Raw genomic sequence first — 21,375 nt, forward strand, 5'->3', positions numbered from 1 at the left:
TGCAGAAATGGACAGATGGGAACCTCATGATGTTTACCAAAGGGAAATGCAAAGTACCACACCTGCAAAGGAATAACCCCAGGTGCCAGTATACAGTACTGGCTGGGAAGCAGCTTGGCAATAAAAAGTCTTGAGGGACATCAAGTTGAACATGAGTCCGCAATGTGCCCTTGTGGCAAAGAAGGCCAACAGCTTCCTGGGTTGCCAGCAGGTCAAGGGAGGTGATTTTTCATGTCTACTCAGCATTGGTGAGATCTCATTTGCAGCGCTGTGTCCAATTCTGGGCTCCCCAGTACACTGGGCATACTGGAGTGAGTCCAGCAAAGGGCCACAAAGATGATTAAAGCACTGGAGCATCTGACATACAGGGAAAAGCTGAGAGAGCTGGGATTGTTCATCCTGAAGAAGAGAAAGCTCAAGGAGGATCTTAACAATGTGTAAAAATATCTGATGGGGGACAGAGGAGAGGAAGAGAGAAGATGGAGCCAGAATCTTCTCAGTGATGCCCAGGGAAAGGACAAGAGGCAATGGGCACTAACTGCTATTCAGGAAAAAAAGACCCTTTTAAATTTCTACTCTTGAGTTATGTGAGGTTACCGTACTGATCCTTGTGACAAACACAAGTACCAGTCATGATCAAGTCAGGCAACAGGAAGAGTCATTTAGTAGCACATTCTATAAATGCAACACAATGTCCCTGTCTCTCCTTCCTGGTAAAGGATCCCACATGCCAGTTGAGGTTGTTCCAAGGGGAGTGAGGACAATAGCTTTATTCTGCAAATTAATTACTCATATGGGATGCAGCAAAGGGGACACAAAGTGTGGGTCAGGGCAGGAGATTTAAACAAGTTCCGAGTATATTGTTATTGTGAAGTATCTTTTGCACCTCCACTATTAAGATGCACTGTGTTCTGCACTTAAAATGGAATTCACTGTTCACCCAATAAAACTGGAATGTTATATTTCTAGAACAGCCCACAAAATAAAATTTTGACCAATGAAGATCACATCAGTTATTTAATGCAAAGAGCTATGCCTTTCTTCTCCAAAAGCCTGACCAAAAGTCCAGTGAAGTCAACAGTAGCTTTCTTCTGAATTTAGCAAGTTTTGATTAGGTCCTTTAAAAAGACATTATGGATTTTGCTCTGGAAAGCACTCACTAGGTAGGAAAGAGCAGGAGGCTGTAAATACCCAAAGAGATGGGTAATTAGGGAAATGGACTATCTTGAGCCATGTCCGAGAGCTCTTGCACCCAAACAAGGAGTAGAATCAATCGTTTCCCAGACAACAGCAGTCTTCTGTCATTGTTGGATTTGGCATTTAAGCTGCAGAGGACAGGCACAGGACAGATGGCCAAAGCTTCATCACAACCATCTTTTTAAGGTGTTCCTTTAAAACACTCATTTAAGACAGGAGATTATTCCATTGTCTCATCACTCCTAATAAGCCAGTAAACATTAGATAAGACAGTGCAAAAGAAAACCAGTTTCAAATCTGCTAGGCTTCCTCTTACCAGCATCTGTTGAGGAGAGGAGACTATAGTTTGTGTTTTTGCCAAAGGTCATTTCAGAGACAAATCAAGAAACCCTTGAAGCTACTACATACTATTTCTTAAAGGTCTCAGTTTTATAATTTATTGCACACTGGCAATTTGCTGAGACTGCGCAGAATGTTATTAACTTCAAGGCCTTGGCAACACAGAGCAATGTACACCCCAGAACAGACCAGAAAGGATTTATTGTTGTTGTTCATGTTTAAAGGAAATACCGCATTGTATTTAAATCACACAAACTAAATACAAAGATGAGTAAGGGAAGAAAACAATTACAATGCATGTCCAGACCTAAAACCAAAATACGATAGCAGTATAAACATTGCTATTAATTTTACATTGCAATAAAGGTACTTCCTGTATGAATAATTGAATTGAGCCATTGTCGTGGTTTAACCCCAGCCAGCAACTAAGCACCACGCAGCCGCTCACTCACTCCCCCCCATCCAGTGGGAGGGGGGAGAAAATCAGGAAAAGAAGTAAAACTCCTGGGTTGAGATAAGAACGATTTAATAGAACAGAAAAGAAGAAACTAATAATGATAATGATAACACTAATAAAATGACAACAGTAGTAATTAAGGATTGGAATGTACAAATGATGCGCAGGGCAATTGCTCACCACCCGCCGACCGACACCCAGCCAGTCCCCGAGCGGCGAATCCCTGCCCCCCACTTCCCAGTTCCTAAACTAGATGGGACGTCACATGGTACGGAATACACTGTTGGCCAGTTTGGGTCAGGTGCCCTGGCTGGGCATGAGAAGCTGAAAAATCTTGACTCTAGTCTAAACACTACTGAGCAACAACTGAAAACATCAGTGTTATCAACATTCTTCACATACTGAACTCAAAACATAGCACTGTACCAGCTACTAGGAAGACAGTTAACTACATCCCAGCTGAAACCAGGACAGCCATAAAACCCCAAACCAAACCACTGAATAAGTTGAAAAATATTTCCTTAAAATATCTCGACTCAGATGCTCAGGGATGTGGAGAAGGGTAATCTTATTTTAAGAGCTTCCCAAGTAAGAATTACTGGTTTACAATAAACTCAGCACTTAACTTTGTAAACAGATGTGCCTCTTCCAAACTTCCTCCACCCCATCCATTGTTTCTCTCACACAAAGCAAAAAATAATGCAATTGAAACTCCTGTCCTACTTAAAGGTTTCTTTGTTCTATGATGAACCTTACTTGACTGCTCAATACTATTGCCCAGAAGAACACCACATATTTAAACATCTAATCCCCACAAGGGAAGAGAGTCCATTTGAAGCTCTGCACTAACTATAACAAACTGGCTTGGGGACAAAATACTATTAAAAAATATGTATTAATCTAAACTTTCTTCCTGACTATAACTCTCCACACCCTGCACCCACTTATCCTTACATATCTAACATTTTGTACACTTACAGTCATGTGCAGCTACCTCCTGTACCAGCCCACGAGGTGTGAACTGTGGAGAGGCTTGAAATAGAGACCATTAAGTGACAGAGTTAATCAGAACTAGGTATAGTGTCAGAACACACCACAGGATACGTACTACTATCCATGAGACTTTTGCAAATAAAAGGGACCTCCGCAAACAGCTGCATTTCTCAAACTCTAGCCCTGGTAATCAGTGGCAAGACGTGTAGGACAGCAGCTTTCAGACAAGCTATAGATTTTGCACTCAAAGATAAGTGACCAACAACCTCATCTCACTCAAAATAAATATAAAACTTACTCTTCCAGCTCAGCTTTTTGTAGGCAACCTGCAGACATGAGCCTGTAGCTAATTGAGCTATTTATCCTGCAGAATGATAAAGCAGCACTGATGATATCAACATCACTTGTAAATTCCATAGGTGGGAGCCACTGATCACAACAGTGTCAAGCCTCTGAACATCATTTTGTCAGAAATTTGCAGATGTCTATTGAAATGGTGGTGTTCAGTTCTGTTTGGGGGCACAACAAAATCTAAGAGGCTCCCAAGGGAAATGCATGACAGCTCCTCATTCATCTCTTGACCAAGCATATTACCTTCCCACACATTCCAAGTACGATCATGATACAGGCAAGTGTGCATTCAGTAATGGAACACCATCTGCAACCAGTCCCCAGCCACACAATGTGGTGCACACATACCCTAATTATGTGACATGCATTTCAGGTTACAAGACAACAGTATATCTAGTCACAACAGAAGGAAGACGTGTAGGGTCGTGAGGAAGTGGGGCAGAAAGCAAGATCTTGGTCGCCAAAAAAAAATTAAAAAATCATTGTAATAACAACATGGCCCACAGCTTGCCCCAAAATCCTACCTGGAGCAACTCTCTGGATGAGGTGATTCTGATAAACTGAGTCTGGTCTACGGTCCGCAGGTTTGCTATGTTTGTTCAAGGCTACAGAAATCATCATTATGGATTCAGGGACTTGCATTAAAAGTGAGAAAAAAAAAAAGACAAAAAACACTTCTTTCTGGTTAGTGCTCTGTGTTTTATACACACACAGACACACACAATGTTCAGCAACACTATCCTGTCACCAAAGTGCTTCTCCTATGACAATGTTTAGGGAAATAGCATGCCGCATTGTGCTGGTTTTGGCTGGGATAGAGTTAGTTTTCTTCCCAGTAGCTGGTATGGGGCTATGTTGTGGATTTGTGCTGAAAACAGCGTTGATAACACAGGGATGTTTTAGTTATTGCTGAGCAGTCAGTGCTTACACAGAGTCAAGGTCTTTTCTGCTTCTCACCCCACCCCACCAGCGAGCAGGCTGGGGGGGCACAAGAAGGTGGGAGAGGACACAGCCAGGACAGCTGACCCCAACTGACCCAAGCGATATTCCAGATCATACGATGTCATGCTCAGCATATAAAGCTGGGGGAAGAAGGAGGAAGGGGGGAACGTTGGGAGTGATGGCGTTTGTCTTCCCAAGTCACCGTTAGGCGTGATGGAACCCTGCTGTCCTGGAGATGGCTGAACACCTGCCTGCCCATGGGAAGTGGGGAATGAATTCCTTGGTTTGCTTTGCTTGCACACATGGCTTTCCCTTTACCTATTAAACTGTCTTTATCTCAACCCACAAGTTTTCTCACTTTTACCCTTCCAATTCTCTCCCCCGTCCCACCGGGAGGGTGCGAGCAAGCAGCTGGGTGGGACTTAGTTGCCGGCTGCAGTTAAACCGTGACACACATCTGTAAAGCAATTCAGCAAACTTTGAAATATGAACTCAAAGCCTTTTAATATTAACACAACTTTTGTTCATGAGGCAAAAATCATTCTCCTCGTTCAATCTTCTGTGGAACCTTCATTCCATCAATATTGCAATTTCACAGCTAAACATATTAATAGGGTCATAAATATTCAGATTACATAATAAAGACAGTGAAAGCAGACGATTAAATGCTGTTAACATTCATTTACAGCAGCTGGGAAGGCCCTGCCAAATGTTGCTTTACATAACAGGTCATGACGCTCTGACTGCATTAAGCTTTCTGATCACTCTTCCTTTATCTGCTATGATTTTGAACAGAATACGAGACAGTGCAGACTAACCAATGGATTTAGAAGCCCTTTCAAGCACACCAACATTTCAAAGGTTTAAAAGATTAAAATATCAAAAAGACCCTTGTGGTTACTATGTTTTTGCTATTGCATTTTATAGTGCAGACGTGAAAGTGACGTTCACATCATTTATCTGCATTAGCTCCACAATTCAGTGCCTCCAATAAATTTTAAAAGTGAGTTTATTTTATTGTACCATACTTTGGTTAAGCTATATGCAAAAAAAGGAAAACAATACTCAGTACATTGAAAACACCTCCAGTATAGTTTTCACAAGGCATCTTGAGCACTACTGAAACATTCTGTAACATGTGCATAATCCTGTCCGCAACCTACATTAATTTTGAGAGCTGCATCTGAATCAAGCGATAGTTCTGGCTTTGGTTCAGTATATTCTGCATTACATTTCCTTTGTTTCAGAACAGTCTCTGCTACACTTAAGACGTCAGGATTCCCGAAGCATGGGCATGTGGACTGTGAGACTGGGTCAGAATATTTTACTGTAAAAAACGATGACTCACAGCTTGATTCATTCAGTTTGCATATTTCCATGCCAAAATTAAGGCCAATCCTGCAGACATTTATGGAGATTAGTAGCCGTAGGAAGGTTAAGAGCTCTGGTGAGGTCAACAAATTCATATGTGTAAAGTAAACAAGGCTGTGCTTAACAGGACACACACGGCAGCTACTATACTGCTTGTAAGAGCAATACCACTTCATTCATCCCTCCAGCCCTGCAATTGTTAGCAACTATTCAGAGCACTGAACACATTAGAAAGCCTAATGCTTTAACTGACTGAAATTTTACAGCAGTAGGTATCAAGCTTTTCCTGTAGCCAAGGCTCATTAGAGAGAATTGACATGTCTATCCACAACTGAGGAGTTTCAGCAGCACTTACCAGCTCCAGCTCCACCCCATCCATGTGGGGCACTGCTTCAGCAAGGCCCACCTCACCACTCCGGAAACCACAAGATAAAAGTAAAGGAGACTGGCAAAAATCTTAGCCATTACAGGAAAAGTAAAATTCACAAATGGAAATGCCAGTTTCATCAATACTCATTCAGTGTTGTGAAGTCTGCATCAAATTACAAGAAACTCGGAACTTAGTTTTTTGATTTGAGTAAGGCTATCTTCAGTCACTTCTGGGGACTTTTGTCAGTGCATTCAGTCACCTGAAATTAAGATCTCTCTTCACTTTAAATTAAGTGCTCTTGCCCATGTTAGAGCAGGGTCTTGTCCCAGACTTGGGAGAAGGAGAGACCAAAAGTGTTTTTTTCCCCTAAATCAGGTCTATTTGCACAAGAACTACAGAAGAGGTATGTCTTCCCAAAATCACAGACTCTTGAGATGAGATTCAAAGGGGTAATTCCAAGGTTATAAACACACTGTAATAGGAATAATGACCCATATGATCCTAATAACAGGTCTGAATCCCCAACTGTACTATACAATGTGCAAGTTGTAGCATAAAAAATCTCCTTCCAAATAGACCTACAAGCAAGGCAGAGGTTCCTCAACTAGAGGTAGTTATCGCTAATCCCATGATCTCACATACTACTGGTACCTTATGAACTGAGAAAAAAGTAATTGCAGAGATGTTGTCAGAAAAAAAAAAGGTATTTGGAATTAAATTCACTTTCAAATATCCTAACACAAGCAATGCTAAGATGCAAGTCAGATGTTAGAGCTGAGAAAACAACAGATTACATATAAATACTTAGTTAGTGAACTGAAGTTTCTATTAAGTCTTCATATATATGCTATCTCCTTATTTACAGTATCTTTAATAAGCTTATAAGCATCTTCTTATCCAGTAGGAACTGCTACTGATTCAGGATGCATTAGCCATTCATTTAATACAACAGTCAATTACAATTAAAAAAAAAAAGTAATCAAATGAATAGCTAGATAAATTACCAGGTAACTGAGTGGAGTGCAGAACAGAACTAAGAACAAATTGTTCTTTCCAACACAAAATATGCCAGTGCACAAATTCAGAAACATACCTGAAGGGTCTTCTTAAATCCCCTTTTTAAATTAAGTTGAAAAGAATTTGGACATTTCCATCATTTCCATCTTCTTGCCTGATTCTGAGCTACAGTACTTTGCGTACAGCTGTTCAAACAAACTGACTTCACCACATCCAGCTGAAGTAGTACAAGTAAAGAATAGGCATATTAATACACCCAAGCCCAATATCTACAAGTATACTGTATGACCACATGCAATGAATAAATAAGGTATCCTCCGAACACTTCTCCCTCCAGATTAATAAAGTAAGCATTCTTAATTTAGAATGGTCACACAAATATCGCAATTCTACAGCCCTCCCCCTTTTCCATTTCTTTAAAAAAGAAGTAGAGCAGGAACACACACTTGCTAGAATACGTAGTGAGACTTGTATCTCTCAGGTGACTGGTCTACCATGCAATGGATTCATAATCACTCTGTAAATAATTAAATATTCATTAAGTCTAAGAAAAAGCAGGAAAGCTTCAACAAACAAGAAAACAGGGAGACTTGCCCCAGAAAACTCTTCCCTAGTTCTCAGAGCAATCACTTGCAAGGTCGGAGAGCTGGATTCAAGACTCAAAATTGAGTAAGAAAAAGGTAGCAAGGTGTGAAACCAGAGTCCTCATGCAAATACTCTGATCACTAGGAAGGATGCATTGATCAGATTACTAATGGTGCAATTTCATACATATTTTCACACGGCTCAGCAAAAGCAGCTAACATTTTTAGGTCTTCTCTGGTGGCAACTCAGATGACATCAGCAAGGATGGGGCCAGCACTTGTCTCTTGCCTCTGCCAGCTGGAGGCAAGGCAGTTACTGGTCTATAAATAAGGGAACTATGATAGTGAGATGCTGTGTTTCAAATTATAACTCCTGCAAACAGTCTGCAGAATAAACATGTAGGCCTGTATATGCAGTCACATAAACATACCCACAGACACCTCTGAAGAGAGACAGCAGCCAAAGAGGAACTAAACATGCCATGTGAAAGGCAAACACAGGAGCTAGAGTTCTTTTACGGATTTAATCCCATGGGATATTTTTCACCCTAAGCCTCTTTGAGCCTATATGGAAGAGTGTGAAAACTGCTGTTGTAGCCTGAAAAGCCTGAGCAGAGACCTCCCCCATTACACAGAAGCCATTCTGCAACCACCAGGGAATGACACAGAGCTATACTGAACTGGCTGGTGGGACACCAGCAACGCATGCACTTGGTATCTCTTTGAACAACCCCTCTGCCAACCCATCCCCTCTCACCAGTAATCCACTACTTTGCTAGTCAGGGTGGTACCTATTGGAGGAATTGCACTTCAGCTCTTATTTTCATTGAGTTTGCCCTTTTGATATGAAAAAGCGGATTTTCTTGTTCAGCATTATCAAACCAATTATCAGGGATTGTCCAGACAGGTTTCCCAGAGATGTTCTGAAAGACAGGCAAAAGCTGCTAAGCAAATTTTATGCATATTAGCTACTTGGTCTTTGGTGGTCAGAGTTATCCTTGCTCTTTCTTTCACCAGCCTCTCAGTACTGCATGCCTCAAATGCAGCCTACTGCAACATATCTATACTTCCCTAGATTTTGTTTTAGACATAGTAGCAGTTTCATAAGGAAAAGGTGCTCCAGTTTTCTGTATGTAGGTACAATCAGCCAAAGCCACACACAATTCAGTATTCACTTCCACTTGTTCTGCTACGTTAGCATGTAGAAGTAGCACTGGAGCCCTGCTCAAATACAGACTATTTTTCTTGTCCACAGTTTTTCCATTAACATTTACATACTCTTCCTTTACTTAAAAGTACCAGAAACATCTCCACAAGACCAGAAATCATGCTTCCCTAAGGTGCCTTTATTCAGAATGGTTATCATGATAATGCATTAAAACCTTGGCCGAAGACACCTGAAGCAGGCGGAAGTCTCAAAGGAGGGTTGGAGGAAAAACAATAAAACTCCCAACTCTCACACCCCATAACCTCCCAGGCCCAACAGAAACCTGAAAAAGTAACATGTTATTCCATATTCCCAATTTACAGGTTCTGACTTAAACAAGTTTGTTGACAGAGAGCTGTCTGTCTAGACTCCAGTGAAGGTCAGTAACTTCAGTCCAATACAAGGAACAGGATGGTTCGAGATGCTCCTGGCTGCTTGTTTCTCAATATGGCCATATGATCAAGTTTGCAAGGAGTAGTGTATTCCACCATACCATGGGTACTGCTTAAGAAGCACGGTATTTGACCCACAACTACAACATCATGGCATCAGAAGTGGCTGGCAATTAAAGGATTACAATACTGTTAACGATAATCCGATGAGCTCAGCTGCAGATGCCCACGGACTGCTCATAGCAGGCTGCTGGGGAAGAAGCAATGCCAGGCACGCACGACAGCACTTGCTGCCACCAGGCTCTTCCACAGCACCCTGGGAGGAGAGAGAGGAGCCCCTAGGAGGTGGGGACCTGCCACCTGCACTGGGCTCCTTCATCTCTTCTGCACAGGTGAGCTCGTCCCACTCTGCACGTGGCTGTGACTTCAGTGCAAGGGTATCTGAGGAGGTTAACGCTTTTGTTCTATTTTCCGTCATGACAAGAATCTCACTAATTCTATGCACTGTTACTTGGAAACTAGGAAGGCACAAATACATTAAGGCAGCCTTAAAAAAAAGGCAACATAACGCACACAACCCTATGACATTGGGTCTTAACCTCAAGTAGTCTGCTGGGCAGCAAAGACAGCAGAGTTGTCACGTTCTTAAACTTAAATCAAGCGCTTAACTTAAACCAAGCTCTTAAACATACCAGTTATCCCTTTGCAACACAAAACAAACAAGCCAGCTTTCCATTACACAGCTGGTGCTCCGTGGAACTGACACTATTTATGCCAAGAATGCAGAGACACCAATTTGCCACATACGCAAGGACCTATGAACAAGAGTTCATATACTTTCTTTTCCACTAATCATCAAATTAGTGATTTGCAAGAGGAACAGCACACTGTGCTATCTAAACACTTATAACAACTTTGGTGTGTTAAGTATCCTGTAATAAGGGTAAGAACTTTTTTCCTTTTTAGTATATACCTTTTGAATGCCTGCATAAACACTGTCAAAGGAATAAGAGTAACTTTATGCCTATCAACCTAGTCACAACGTGTTTTGGTACAGAGGCATGTATTGCAGTGTATCTAGCAAGCAAGGAGAACAATGACTAGAGGCACTAGACAGCTGTCTGACACAGTGCCCTGAACTACCAGGATTATAAAACTTTAAGGAAAGGGACTGTGTGGATCATCAAGTCCAGTCTGCTGTTACCACAGGCAATCCTATTTTATAATCTTTCCTAAAAGATTTTTTTACTGGATAGTTGGCATCTTAAAAAAAAAAGTTAATAATGAAAGGCTAAAGTTTTGGGTTTTTCAGCAGTAAAAGCAAAATAATAAATCTTCTTGTTTTATAATATTAAAAAAATAATTAAGTGACTTTTAATCCTTTCAATTTCTCTATTACTTTCTAAAATGGTAACTCAGTTGTTGAGTTAGAAAGTTTTGGTTCTGATGCCTGCTCATCTTGGTACTGAACAAACACTTATTTTATCTTGCCTCTGACCTAACACTTTAGATTGTTTATCCTATCTTGTCTTAAAAGTCAGAGGGCAAAAGCAGAGAACAGCAAGGCTTGAAAGAGGACAGGTTGTTGAAAGAACAGAGCCATACAAGAGCTATCACTGAATCTTACTAGACTTCTGCTGTACTCTGTACTTTGTAAACATGAGCAGATTTCTGTGATTTTCAGGAAGCAGATACCCTGGAACCAACTAGAACAGTAGAGACTGGTTTCTTTCACCATATGCAAGAAAGTACACTGGAAAGTGAAAGGGGATCAGCACATCTCCTTATTTAGTTTAACACACAGACAGGGCAAAGCGAAAAGTGTGCACCACTCTACTTCTGATACCTAAAGCAGCATCTTGAAGACTCCCAACACAAGACAGCACCAACAAACTGCTAGCAGATCGTACACGCAGAGAAATGCAGATGAGTAAGCACTGAGTCAGTTAAGGAGTCTGGACAGTCCATTTACATGAATGTGCAGTAGTCAGTTACATTTCCCACAACAGCTAATTATGTAAAGGGTTACAATCATTACTTCCTGGAAGTCATCATCCGGTAAGCCAGCTGCATTTGCTTTTTATTCCCAATAACAAGAAATACTACACCATAAGTGTTCTAACTATATTTTTTGTAACATCTATTTCACAATAAAAAAAATAATTTTATGTCCAGTATATTTTGAGAACGTTTTGGTTAATATGCTAATACAGCTCTCTTGCCTGCTTGTCAGCACTTCTACATGTGTAACAGGAAGTCTCAGGAGGTTGCAACTGAAACTCAAGCAGGTTTTATCGGTCAATAACAGATAGAATATCCCTGTTAACTTGTTGTGTTAACTGATGAATCCATGATCACACTTCTAAGCAAGTTCTACTGAAACTTCTTCTAGAGAAATAATAGACAAAGAAAAGCTTTTTTTCTCTTCTCACCACTCCGTAACTAAAAGCAACCCCTCAGATGCTATGATCAAGGTAAATGCAGATCAAGTACCCACACACCTTCAGAGGGACTTCATTAAAACCAGATTAACTGCACTGTCCTGCAGTGTATAGAGTTAGAAGTTAATGACACAGGTCATCCTTAACTCATTTCACAGATATGACTATTACAGAGTCAAATCATAAAGCATACACTTTCTCCACAGTATTTTCTGAGACCATTTAGCAGTTTTGCTGGTGTTTGTTTCCTAGAGATTTTTCTGATGTAGGAGGCTGGGCCCTTTTCTTGCCCAAATGTTTCAAGTGAAAGACTATGAAGAACACCTTCTCTTCCTACCTGCAACACCTACCTCATTAACATGCACCTAGAGCTAGGATTATTTTATTGTGCAGCCATGAACTAAACCAAGCGTTTTCTCCTTCTAGAGAAGACAAACTGTTCGCTATAATGTTTGCACTCACTGACTAGCAGAGAGTAATACAAAGTCATGGCCATGCCTACATACAAGCCAGTTCTTAGAAACAGAACATTAGATTTACTTGGGGTTAATTCCAAAACATTCTTCATTTTCCATAAAGTGATTGCATCTCAATCTCAGGATTTATTAAACAGTCACCTCCAGGTAAAATCCAGGTTCCCAGTGGGTTGTATGATGCAAGATTGAATACTGCATCTCAAAATTCATACAGGTATATGCCTAAGAAATAGTGATGTGAAGAGAGGACAGGGAAGGGGCTATTGAAGAGATTTTCCTTGTTCAGTTACTAAGCTGTAGCTAATTGAAAATGGCTTGAGAATACCAGCGTTTTGCCTGGACAAGATGGATTAGTGGGCAGAGCATAGGTAAAACTTAATACACCACCTTTAGCCTACCAGGTGGCTATAACTGACTTGTGACACACTTCTGTGTCTGCCAGAAGATAACTTCCACAAGCTGCAGAAACAGTAGATTCCTGAGGAAGTGGTGCCTCAGGATTACCGCTCCCATTACAACAGATCAAAGTGAATTGTTTGTCTTAGAGCACTCCCACAGGACCAAGCCGCCATACAAACTGCCTGAACAGCCTGCAGTTGTTTAAGTCTAGGAAACAAAGGAAAAAGAGCAGTGATAACCAACTCCTTTGGTTTTGGTGCCAGATATAGTCTTGGTAATGTAAAATACACGCAGCAAGCAGTCTTCCTGTGCAGACAGCTCTGTCTCTTGCCCAGGAGATGATCCCATGCTCTCGGCAATGGCCCTCTGTGCTTCATCCCAAGTATCTGCTACTGTACAGCCCACCAGCCTCATCCCTGTTAGTGGTACACAAGCAGCAATACCAGCCGTTGTGCCTTCAACCACTGCCTCCAGTTTTCAGCTGTTGCTCTTCCTCCACATGCATACATATATACATACCCCCACAATCTCTTGAACCTCAGGGCATTTGGCATGGTGCCCAAGAGACAAGAAGTGGGGACAGAAAAGACATAACGTAACTTCAGGCAGAACAGGCTATTCATGACTTGCAGCTCCTGGACTGACCAGCACACAGCAAGGTCAGCCAGCCTTGCCTCGGAGATGGCCAGCACTTGATCAGATCAGCCCAGATAGCTCAGAGCAGAGAGCACAGGGCAGTCCCAGGATGGTCGGGTCAGTAAACGGCAAAGTGGGAGAAGCCAGTCACAGAGGAAATGCTGCCATGAGACTAAAACCTGCAGGGAGCAGAGGGCAGGGCACAAGGAGCCCTGGTACACATTTAGACTAATCGATCACACACAAAAACAAACCCCCACACTCCAAAGCCTATTTTGCTCCATGAAAGCCGAGCAGAAGAGTAGATTAGACTCTAATACGGATTAATACAAGTTAAGGTAGCACTAATTTCCACTAGGGAGACTAGAAAGGTTAGATGTGGGATAGCATGACAGCTAGATGTAGCAAGGGCTTGGAAAAAAAGATAAAGGGAAGAACAAGCACCACAGGAGTTCCACTGACACCTGCCTGTCTCCATTTGTGCTCTCCCCCAAGTCCAGCCCTATCCAAACCAAAGATTAGATGTGCTGCACTGTCAAGTTAGTCAGTGATTTCTAATAGGCTGTGTATGGTCAGCACAGGATTTCTTATCCCATCTCAACAGCACTGACCAACTTTTTTCCAGTGCCACCATCCATCACCTCTGACTGACAAGGAGACCAGTTTTCACAAAGGGCAAAACCTAACCCAAGTGAAGTTTGAGGCAGAAAATGAGATGAAATTCAAATCCCATTCTGTCTTACTGCAGCCATTTCAAACCTGTAAGTTTAATTTTATTAGCAACTAGGACTTCAGTTCATAAAAAAGTGACCAATAAAAGATAATGGCAGGAAATTAAATGAACCTTAGCATGATTTAGAGCATTGCTCTGCAACAGCGAAACGGCACAGAAAGTATGCTTGGAAAGGAGAAAAAGCCCCAAAGAAGTGATCGTAAAAGGATCCAAACTGCTTCTGAGTCAGAGGCGAGTAAAAGCTTTCTTAGAGACTAACAAAAAAAGCACAGGTATACATAAAACATACACATTAAGTATGCATTATGATTGCCATATTGCCAGAAAGAACCAGTGGTCAGACAGTCCATTCATTGCTTGTCCTTTTATGTGTGCTGTAGCAATTAGGGCTTTATTCACCTTTAAATTCAAGTAAAATAATAAATGTAGTTTCACTGCAGTGCTGGGAGACACCAGGTGCAGTGTGTGGTCAAACCAGGAAAAAAGTCTACTTTCCTGACTCTCAGCTATATTTTCAAAAAGGTACCAAGAAAAGGCATTTTTTTCTGTAGTTACATAGAAAGACTAAGAGGCCCAAACTGCTGAAGTTCCTCAGTCATGACCTCTGGGAAGTAGGCTTTTTGTAGGGCTCCCACCACCCCCCAAATAATTTGGCTATTTACAGCACTGAACTAAAACAAGTTCCTTAGTTTTCATTCCAAGAAAGCCATGAGAAGAATAAGAGTACTGAATATGTAGGTTGAAAAAAAAAAAAAAAAAGATTGTTCAGTTTATGACTGAACTAACTAAACCTGCAGATATCCCTTCCAGCTGCATAGCCAGCTACAAACTCATTAACATTTACCTGGACAATTGAAGTTTGTACTCTGAAGGGAAGGATCACAGAGCAGGAAGAGAGTAGTGGGGAAAAAAGGTAAGGAACTATCCTTCATTAGCCTATCACTTGAACAATGTGTAACTCCAGTTGAAAAACAGCACGGAGAACAATATCCTTTCTGTATAAAACAAAACTCATTGTGGTCAAGTTCTTTGATCAGAAACATTTCTAGTGAACTACACTTGATAAACTTGAACTTTGGAAACTGGCATCCATTCACCAGAATTTTTCAAAGTAAAACTTGAGAATTCTGGCATCATCCAAGGCACCAAATTTTTCATTACAAAGATTTTTCTCAAAATAGTTATCAGGTTAGTTTACTAAAACATCAACCCAATTTGTATTTCAGAACTCAGAAAGGCTTCTGTTGTTTTAATTCTAGATTGTTTTAATCTGAAGTAAGCCAAAGTTCAGTTTCACAAATTAGAATTTTCATTTTCCATAAAAATTAATTAGGCAATGTAATAGAGTGCTAACAAGTTGTTTCTGGTGGGAAATAGGAGTATTTTGTTCTGAAGACCGCGCAAACACTGATCTTAGGGAAGTGTCTCCCTTCACAAAGCTGCTTTTGGGCTTATATTTCCACTCAGTCACTTCCAGCTGGAACATGAAGGTGGAAAAAGGAAGCATCTAAGTAGGTCTTCCCTCAGTGCTTTGCAGCTAGAGATGCAGTTTCATAGGAAGGCCGAGAGACAAACTCCAACAACCCTCAACAGTTCAAACCATACAGAGGATCTCACTGAATAGACAGGCCCAGATATCAGTCAGCACAATGCTTACCTCTTCAAAGCACACTTCTCCTGCACATGGAAGGCCAGTTACAAGTCTTAAGAAGGTAAACATGCCAGTTTAACACTTGAATGATCTGAAAGCTATTATTGAGCAGCATCCCCGATCCTCTGCTAGCTACTACTACACATTTCTTCTCCAGAGGGATAAACTTTTGAAGGGAGGCAGGTATTCAAGATCTCACTAGCTCAGCCCTTTACCATACCCGAGACACCCACATGGACATCAGAGGATGCTCTTGTATTTCTTCGCTACTGTGGACTGCTTAGTAAGTTTATCAACAGATGCTACTTGACATTACCAGTAGTACCAAGGAACAGCTGGTCCTCAGAACACAAAAGGTATGATAATAATAGGCTACTACAGTCAACTGAGCTTTGAGTTAAGAAATGCTGTGTATAAATCTAAGTAGGGTCACATATCAGAAAGTTAATAACTCAACTCCTAACTACACCACCAGTCTGTGGCTCATTTAAACAGGATTCCCTCCACTTTCTAGCTCTAGTCATATCCCCCGCCCCAGTTGCAAGGTTGGTAGGCAACCTACCTCTAATGATTTCACAGGGCCTATAAAATTATCATGTTCTTCAGAAAAAACATGTACAATTGATAGTCTGGATGATGAGGGATATTTTAAGAAGTGATTTTACTCAGTAATCCAATACAGTCTGCAAAAAGTCTACAAGGCACATTGCCTGAGCCATTTTAACAATAATATAAATCGTTCCTCAGAACTGTTAAAGTGTTCTTGAATAAACAAGCTCTCGATGCCTTTCCTAAGCTTTTGAATTAGAAAGCAAAACATTGCTGAGAAGTAGGTGCTTCAGCAAAATTATCAAGTAACAAGGTCATACTGGAACTGCAGCATATCAAGATAGCTCACTTCCAACGAGTAAGAGTTACAGAAGCAAGCAATACTTACCACATGCCTTTCTGTCTAGAAATTAAGGTACCTATGTCATCATAATATCCTTACATCCCCCAAAACAATGGGTATAGGTATCCATCTAGACAGATCTAACTTTAGCATTAAGACACCCTTAAGAAATTTCCTTCTGCTTTCTATATGCTGTGCAGGGAAGTGAACACAATTCCCTTACTGTTACAATTGGGATAGTTCTTGACAGAAGTTAGGCTGAAGAACAGGGATGCTGCAAAAAAATGTGCAATAAGATGTTCTGCCCAGCAAGTCAGAAGTACCTTGTCCACTTCAGCTTGACAAACAGGTAACATTTGCAGGCTTTCTACTGTTCCTGTATGACCTCCACTAAAGCAACAGCCAAGCTACTGATACTGCTAAAAGTCCAAGGAGAAGATGTCAGTTTACACCATCCAAGAACCAGGCAGAACAATTAACATCTGTTACTGCTTCCTATTTGAGGAGTTAAGAGCAGAAAAGCTATGTGAAGAATGGCACTGTTAAATCCTCATTTCCAAATATGGCACCATATACATACCCTACAAGTCATGTACATTAGAGGCCCCTCTTTTCTCCAGTATCAATATTCAGACCTCTTACAACAGGATTTACAAATGCACACATCAGTCGTATGGTTTCTGAATCACTAACACTGGTGTTCAGCATGCTAGCCTCAATACAATCTCATAACAAGGCAAGGGATGTATGTGGTGTTACACCCCTTTGCACACTCCTGTCCAGAGGACCTCAAATGGCTAGTTTGCTGTTAAATTGTCCACATCCTTCAGGCAACTAAACATGTCAGCAGTGAGAAATCGAGAAATCAGCTAGCCATTGCAAACACCAGAAATCATAAGCAGTGAAAGCATTTTGGCCACACCCTTTCTCCTGTCCTAATGTATGAAATTCCAGGTAGTATACACGGACCTGCCTTTCCTGCATTTACATTCCCTTAAACTTACCTTGCTGGCTAATTAGGACTGATTCCTTAGCCCTTGAACCCCCCAATATCAAAAAGATTTTCAAGATATCACACAATGGTATCACTACTTTGTTACAGTATCACTGAGCTAGCATCAAGCAGAATTATGTCTTAGTACAGACAGTTCTTGCCACCTGAAATACAGCTATAGTGATGCTGGTTAAAGGAAAAGCATTTCTGGCTACAATTTCTAGCCCAGCATACTTTTTCAAACAGCTGCTAATCAACAATTCAGGCGAGACAGTTGGGACCAGACTGTACACTCCCCAGACCACCACAAAGGAGCAAAGCAAGTCAGAATTCTTACTAAGCTATGTTTACAAATGCCACCTCCCTCTGCAGTTATGACGGGGGACCATGGCACCAAAGGAGAGCCAAGTTCTCAGAGGTGCTTTCTACCTTAATCTTTGTTGTTTATGAAACAATCCAATATATGTAGCTGAAGAGCATGGTATTTTTTCTTCATTATTCAAAAGAAAAGAATGGCTTATATAGCAACTGGCTGTAGTTAATAAAGGCTCAGCCTGTAACAATCATGTTAGGAGGAGGCAAAGAACAGTCTGCAGGTTCTGCAAAGAGCTTAGGATATTGAACATTTTTTTCTGCTCCGTGATCAAGACAAATCTACACCAGCTCCACATAAAGGCAGAAGCACCAATCCTCCAAGGGCTCAATGGCAGTGAATCCACCAGCTACATGACTGCTGTCTCAGCCCTGCCCATGTCAAACAGACACTTGAAGCATGGCCTACCTGCCAGCTCAGAGAAGACCCCTCACTACCCACCTATCTGGCAGGTCTCTTATTTCAAGACTAAATCCCTTCCTGGACCCAAAACCACTTTCACTGGTGACAGGTATTTTTCACAAGAAGTTAAGCTTAGGAAGAATAAAACTCAAAACCTCTCTCTTTCCTCTTAAGAGAAGAAAAACCCAACAAAACTCCAAGAATTGTCTTGAAAATTTGACCTCACAGGATCAAGTAAGAGGAAAAAATACTGTGCAATTACAGAAAGTCAACAAATCTTTGAACAGCTGAGGAGTGGTTCCTCCCACCCCATTTCAGACACCTCAGTTTGAAGGTCCCCAGCCCTTGCATGGGGCAGGAGGGCTCCTGAAGCCCACGGACCTGCATATGGGGACAGTCCGTCTCCACACATCACAGACCGCAGGCAGCATCAAGGAGGGTCCACCCCACTCAATTTAATAAACAGAGTTCGAGTGTCACATAGATTTTTAAGGCTGCATTTCAGGTTTGTGGCCATCCTCAAAGCTTGGATTTATTGCAATTTGTGTATTATGCAATATACTCCCCGACAGCACCCAGAAGAAAAGGATGTGCACCATGAGACCCACACCCCATCGCCCATGCCGCTACTTTCCCACCCCCTCTTCCACCAAGACGCTGGCAGAGGGGAAAACGCTAGGCAAGGAGAGGAAACTCGAGGGTCTGGAAGCGCTGGTGGCTCCAGCCAGGGTCCACTGGCGCTGTCCTCGGCACAATAGTCGCATGCAATACAGCCGGGCGATGCGAGGCTGAAATACTTCCTGGGTGGCTGAACGGGCTCATTCAATAGCCAAGGATAATTCTTTATTAGCCATCTTCTACGGCGCAACAGAGAAACTACAGCCCTGAGGGGAGGGTGGGGGACACCAGCCATGTGCCTTAAGAAAGGGGCATGGCTTACTATTGTCTCTCGCCTCAGTCTAACTGCCAAGCCTTTTTTTTTTTTTTTTTTTTTTTTTAATCCCCTCCGCCCGGTGTTACCGAAGTCGGTGGAGAAAGGGAAGGCGCTCCGCCGGGGCCGGGCACCGGACCACCGCCGCAGCTGCCGCCCGGCCCCAACCCCCGCCGGCCCCTCACACAAACCGGCGCCGCTCGGAGTGCGGGGGGGGCAGTGGCCGCCGCCCCGAAGTTCGGGCAACAGGGACCCACCGCCCGGACGGCGGCGGCGGCGGCGGGGCCGGCCTCGGCCCGCAGCCTGGGGGAAGGGGCCGGGGGCTCGGCTCGGCTCTCCCCGCCGCGGGGGCTCCTCGGCTCTCCCCGCCGCCGCCCCGCGCCCCTGAGGCCGGGGAGCCGCCTCCCGCGCCCCGCGCTTACCTTTCACTTGACTTTCATACTCCGCTATGATCTCTTTGTCCTTTTTGAATCTGCTCGGGGTTGACATTATCCACTTGCTTCTTCCGCTTCTCCCCCTTCTTCTCCTTGCTTTAAATTCTTCTCCTGGAGGGGCTCCCAAGTTCTCTCAGACGGCCGCAAGCCCGAGCGAGCGCGGCGGCGGGCGGCTGGCCCCGCGGGAGCGCCGCCGGCACCGGAGGCGGCGAGGCGGGGAGGCGGCGGTCAGACTAACCCCGGCGCGGGCACCATCGCCTCCAGGCACGGCCGCCGGCAGCAACGCGCTCCGCGGCCCGGGGCCGCCGCAGGGCGGGGCGGGGCGGCGGAGGAGCCGCCGCCGGCCGCGGGGCACCCGCTTCCACTAGGCGAGGGCGGGGGCCCGGCGGCTGCGCCCCACCATTGTTATCTCTCCTCACGCACCCGGGCGAGGGGCAGGGAAGGAGGGAGAGGGCGCGGGCGGAGGGCGGGCGGCAGGCAGGCAGGCAGGCGACCGCGCTCGGTCCGTACGCCAGAGGCACTAGTCACTCTTGTCGCCGCGCTCGCCCGCCTGGGTGGGGACTCGGGGCCGGCGCCCCGCCGTGACTAACCGCGGGCGGCAGCGCGGAGGCGCATGTCCCAGCCCCGTAGCCCGAGCAGCTGCCGGCGGCGGGGCGGCACCCCCGCCGCGCCCTGGAGAGGTGTCTCCGAGAATAAACTTCTCCCCGCCCCGCCGCCGCTCTCCCCTCCCTCCCTTCCTGCCTCCCCGCCCGCCTCCGCTCCTCGCTCGCCTCGTCCCCGCTGGCGCCCGCTCCGCCTCCCCCCCCCCCGCCCTGCCGGCAGCCGGGGCGGGAGCGCGGCCGCGGCCACCGCCCACCGCCGGGCCCGCAGGCCTCCCGCCGCCCGCCTCCCCCGGCTGCCCCGCGGCGGGAGGCCTAGGAGGCCCGGCGTGCCCGGGCGGGAGGGAAGGGGCCCCCGCCCCGCGGCCCACAGCCCGCATACGGTGGCCGGGTGCCCTGAGGGGACGGGGCTGCGAGGCGGCGACATGGTGACAGAAGGCCCTCGATCCGGCGGGGAAAGTTAAAGCCCCGTGCTGCCGGCACCGCCAAGCCGCACGGGCAGGGGAGAGGCTAGAAGGGAGATGTGTCCTTCGGGGACCCCGTTTTCCTCCCCCGTGCCGAGCGGGGCCGCGGCTGCACCGGCGTGCCCGGAGGCCAGGACCCAGAGGGGCCAGGGCATGGCGGCAGCCAGGGGAGAGCCGCGGCCCTCAGCACAGTGGGCCTGGCCTCCACCGTCCTCGCCCGCCTGCTGCTGCCCCTTCTGATGCAGCTTGTTCTCGAGGGCACCCCTGTGTGGGGCACTCCCTGCCGCTCATGGGGGAAACAAGAAAAACAGGGCGGGAGGCCATCCAAAATGCTGCTCCCTCAAACCGCTGTGCGTGGCATGCGTGGGGGCTGGCCCTGTCGGACGGTCACGCTCAATGCCGGCGTTAGAAGGACGGACCCCAACCCTGCGAGCGATGGTGCGCGGCCCTCCCTGCAAAGCTGGGGCTGTGAGAAGGGGAAGAAGGTTGGGCACGGTTAATGGTTGGACTCGATGATCTTGAAGGTCTTTTCCAACCTAAATGATTCTATGGTTCTAAGGTGGTCCAGAAGGGCAGGAAGAGCTGAAGTTGGGAGCACGAGGCAAGTCACCGAAGGGGAGAGGTGGCCCAGGTGTGCCCTTGCTCCTGGGTGCCTCCCGCAGCGATGGGGACAGCCTCTTTCTCTGCCTGCAGAGCTGGCACCTGGCTCAGCCCTTCAGGGCTGCGGAGG

The 21,375-nt window shown here is 44.7% G+C and overlaps 1 protein-coding gene across 3 annotated transcripts in view; it reads right to left on the reverse strand.

Annotated features, from left to right (window-relative positions):
• SRGAP1 (SLIT-ROBO Rho GTPase activating protein 1) overlaps positions 1-20,267 on the reverse strand; it is a 155,355-nt gene extending 135,088 nt beyond the window's left edge. For all 3 annotated transcript variants that reach the window (XM_069773496.1, XM_069773494.1, XM_069773495.1), the window contains exon 1: positions 19,571-20,267. In XM_069773496.1, the coding sequence (XP_069629597.1) occupies positions 19,571-19,637 (67 nt within the window). In that variant the 5' untranslated portion in view covers positions 19,638-20,267. The remainder of the gene's footprint in view (positions 1-19,570) is intronic.
• Between the last annotated feature and the right edge of the window lie 1,108 nt (positions 20,268-21,375).

The sequence above is a fragment of the Haliaeetus albicilla genome, chromosome 28 (genome assembly GCF_947461875.1).
Source record: "Haliaeetus albicilla chromosome 28, bHalAlb1.1, whole genome shotgun sequence".
NCBI classification, from domain to species: Eukaryota; Metazoa; Chordata; class Aves; order Accipitriformes; family Accipitridae; genus Haliaeetus; species Haliaeetus albicilla.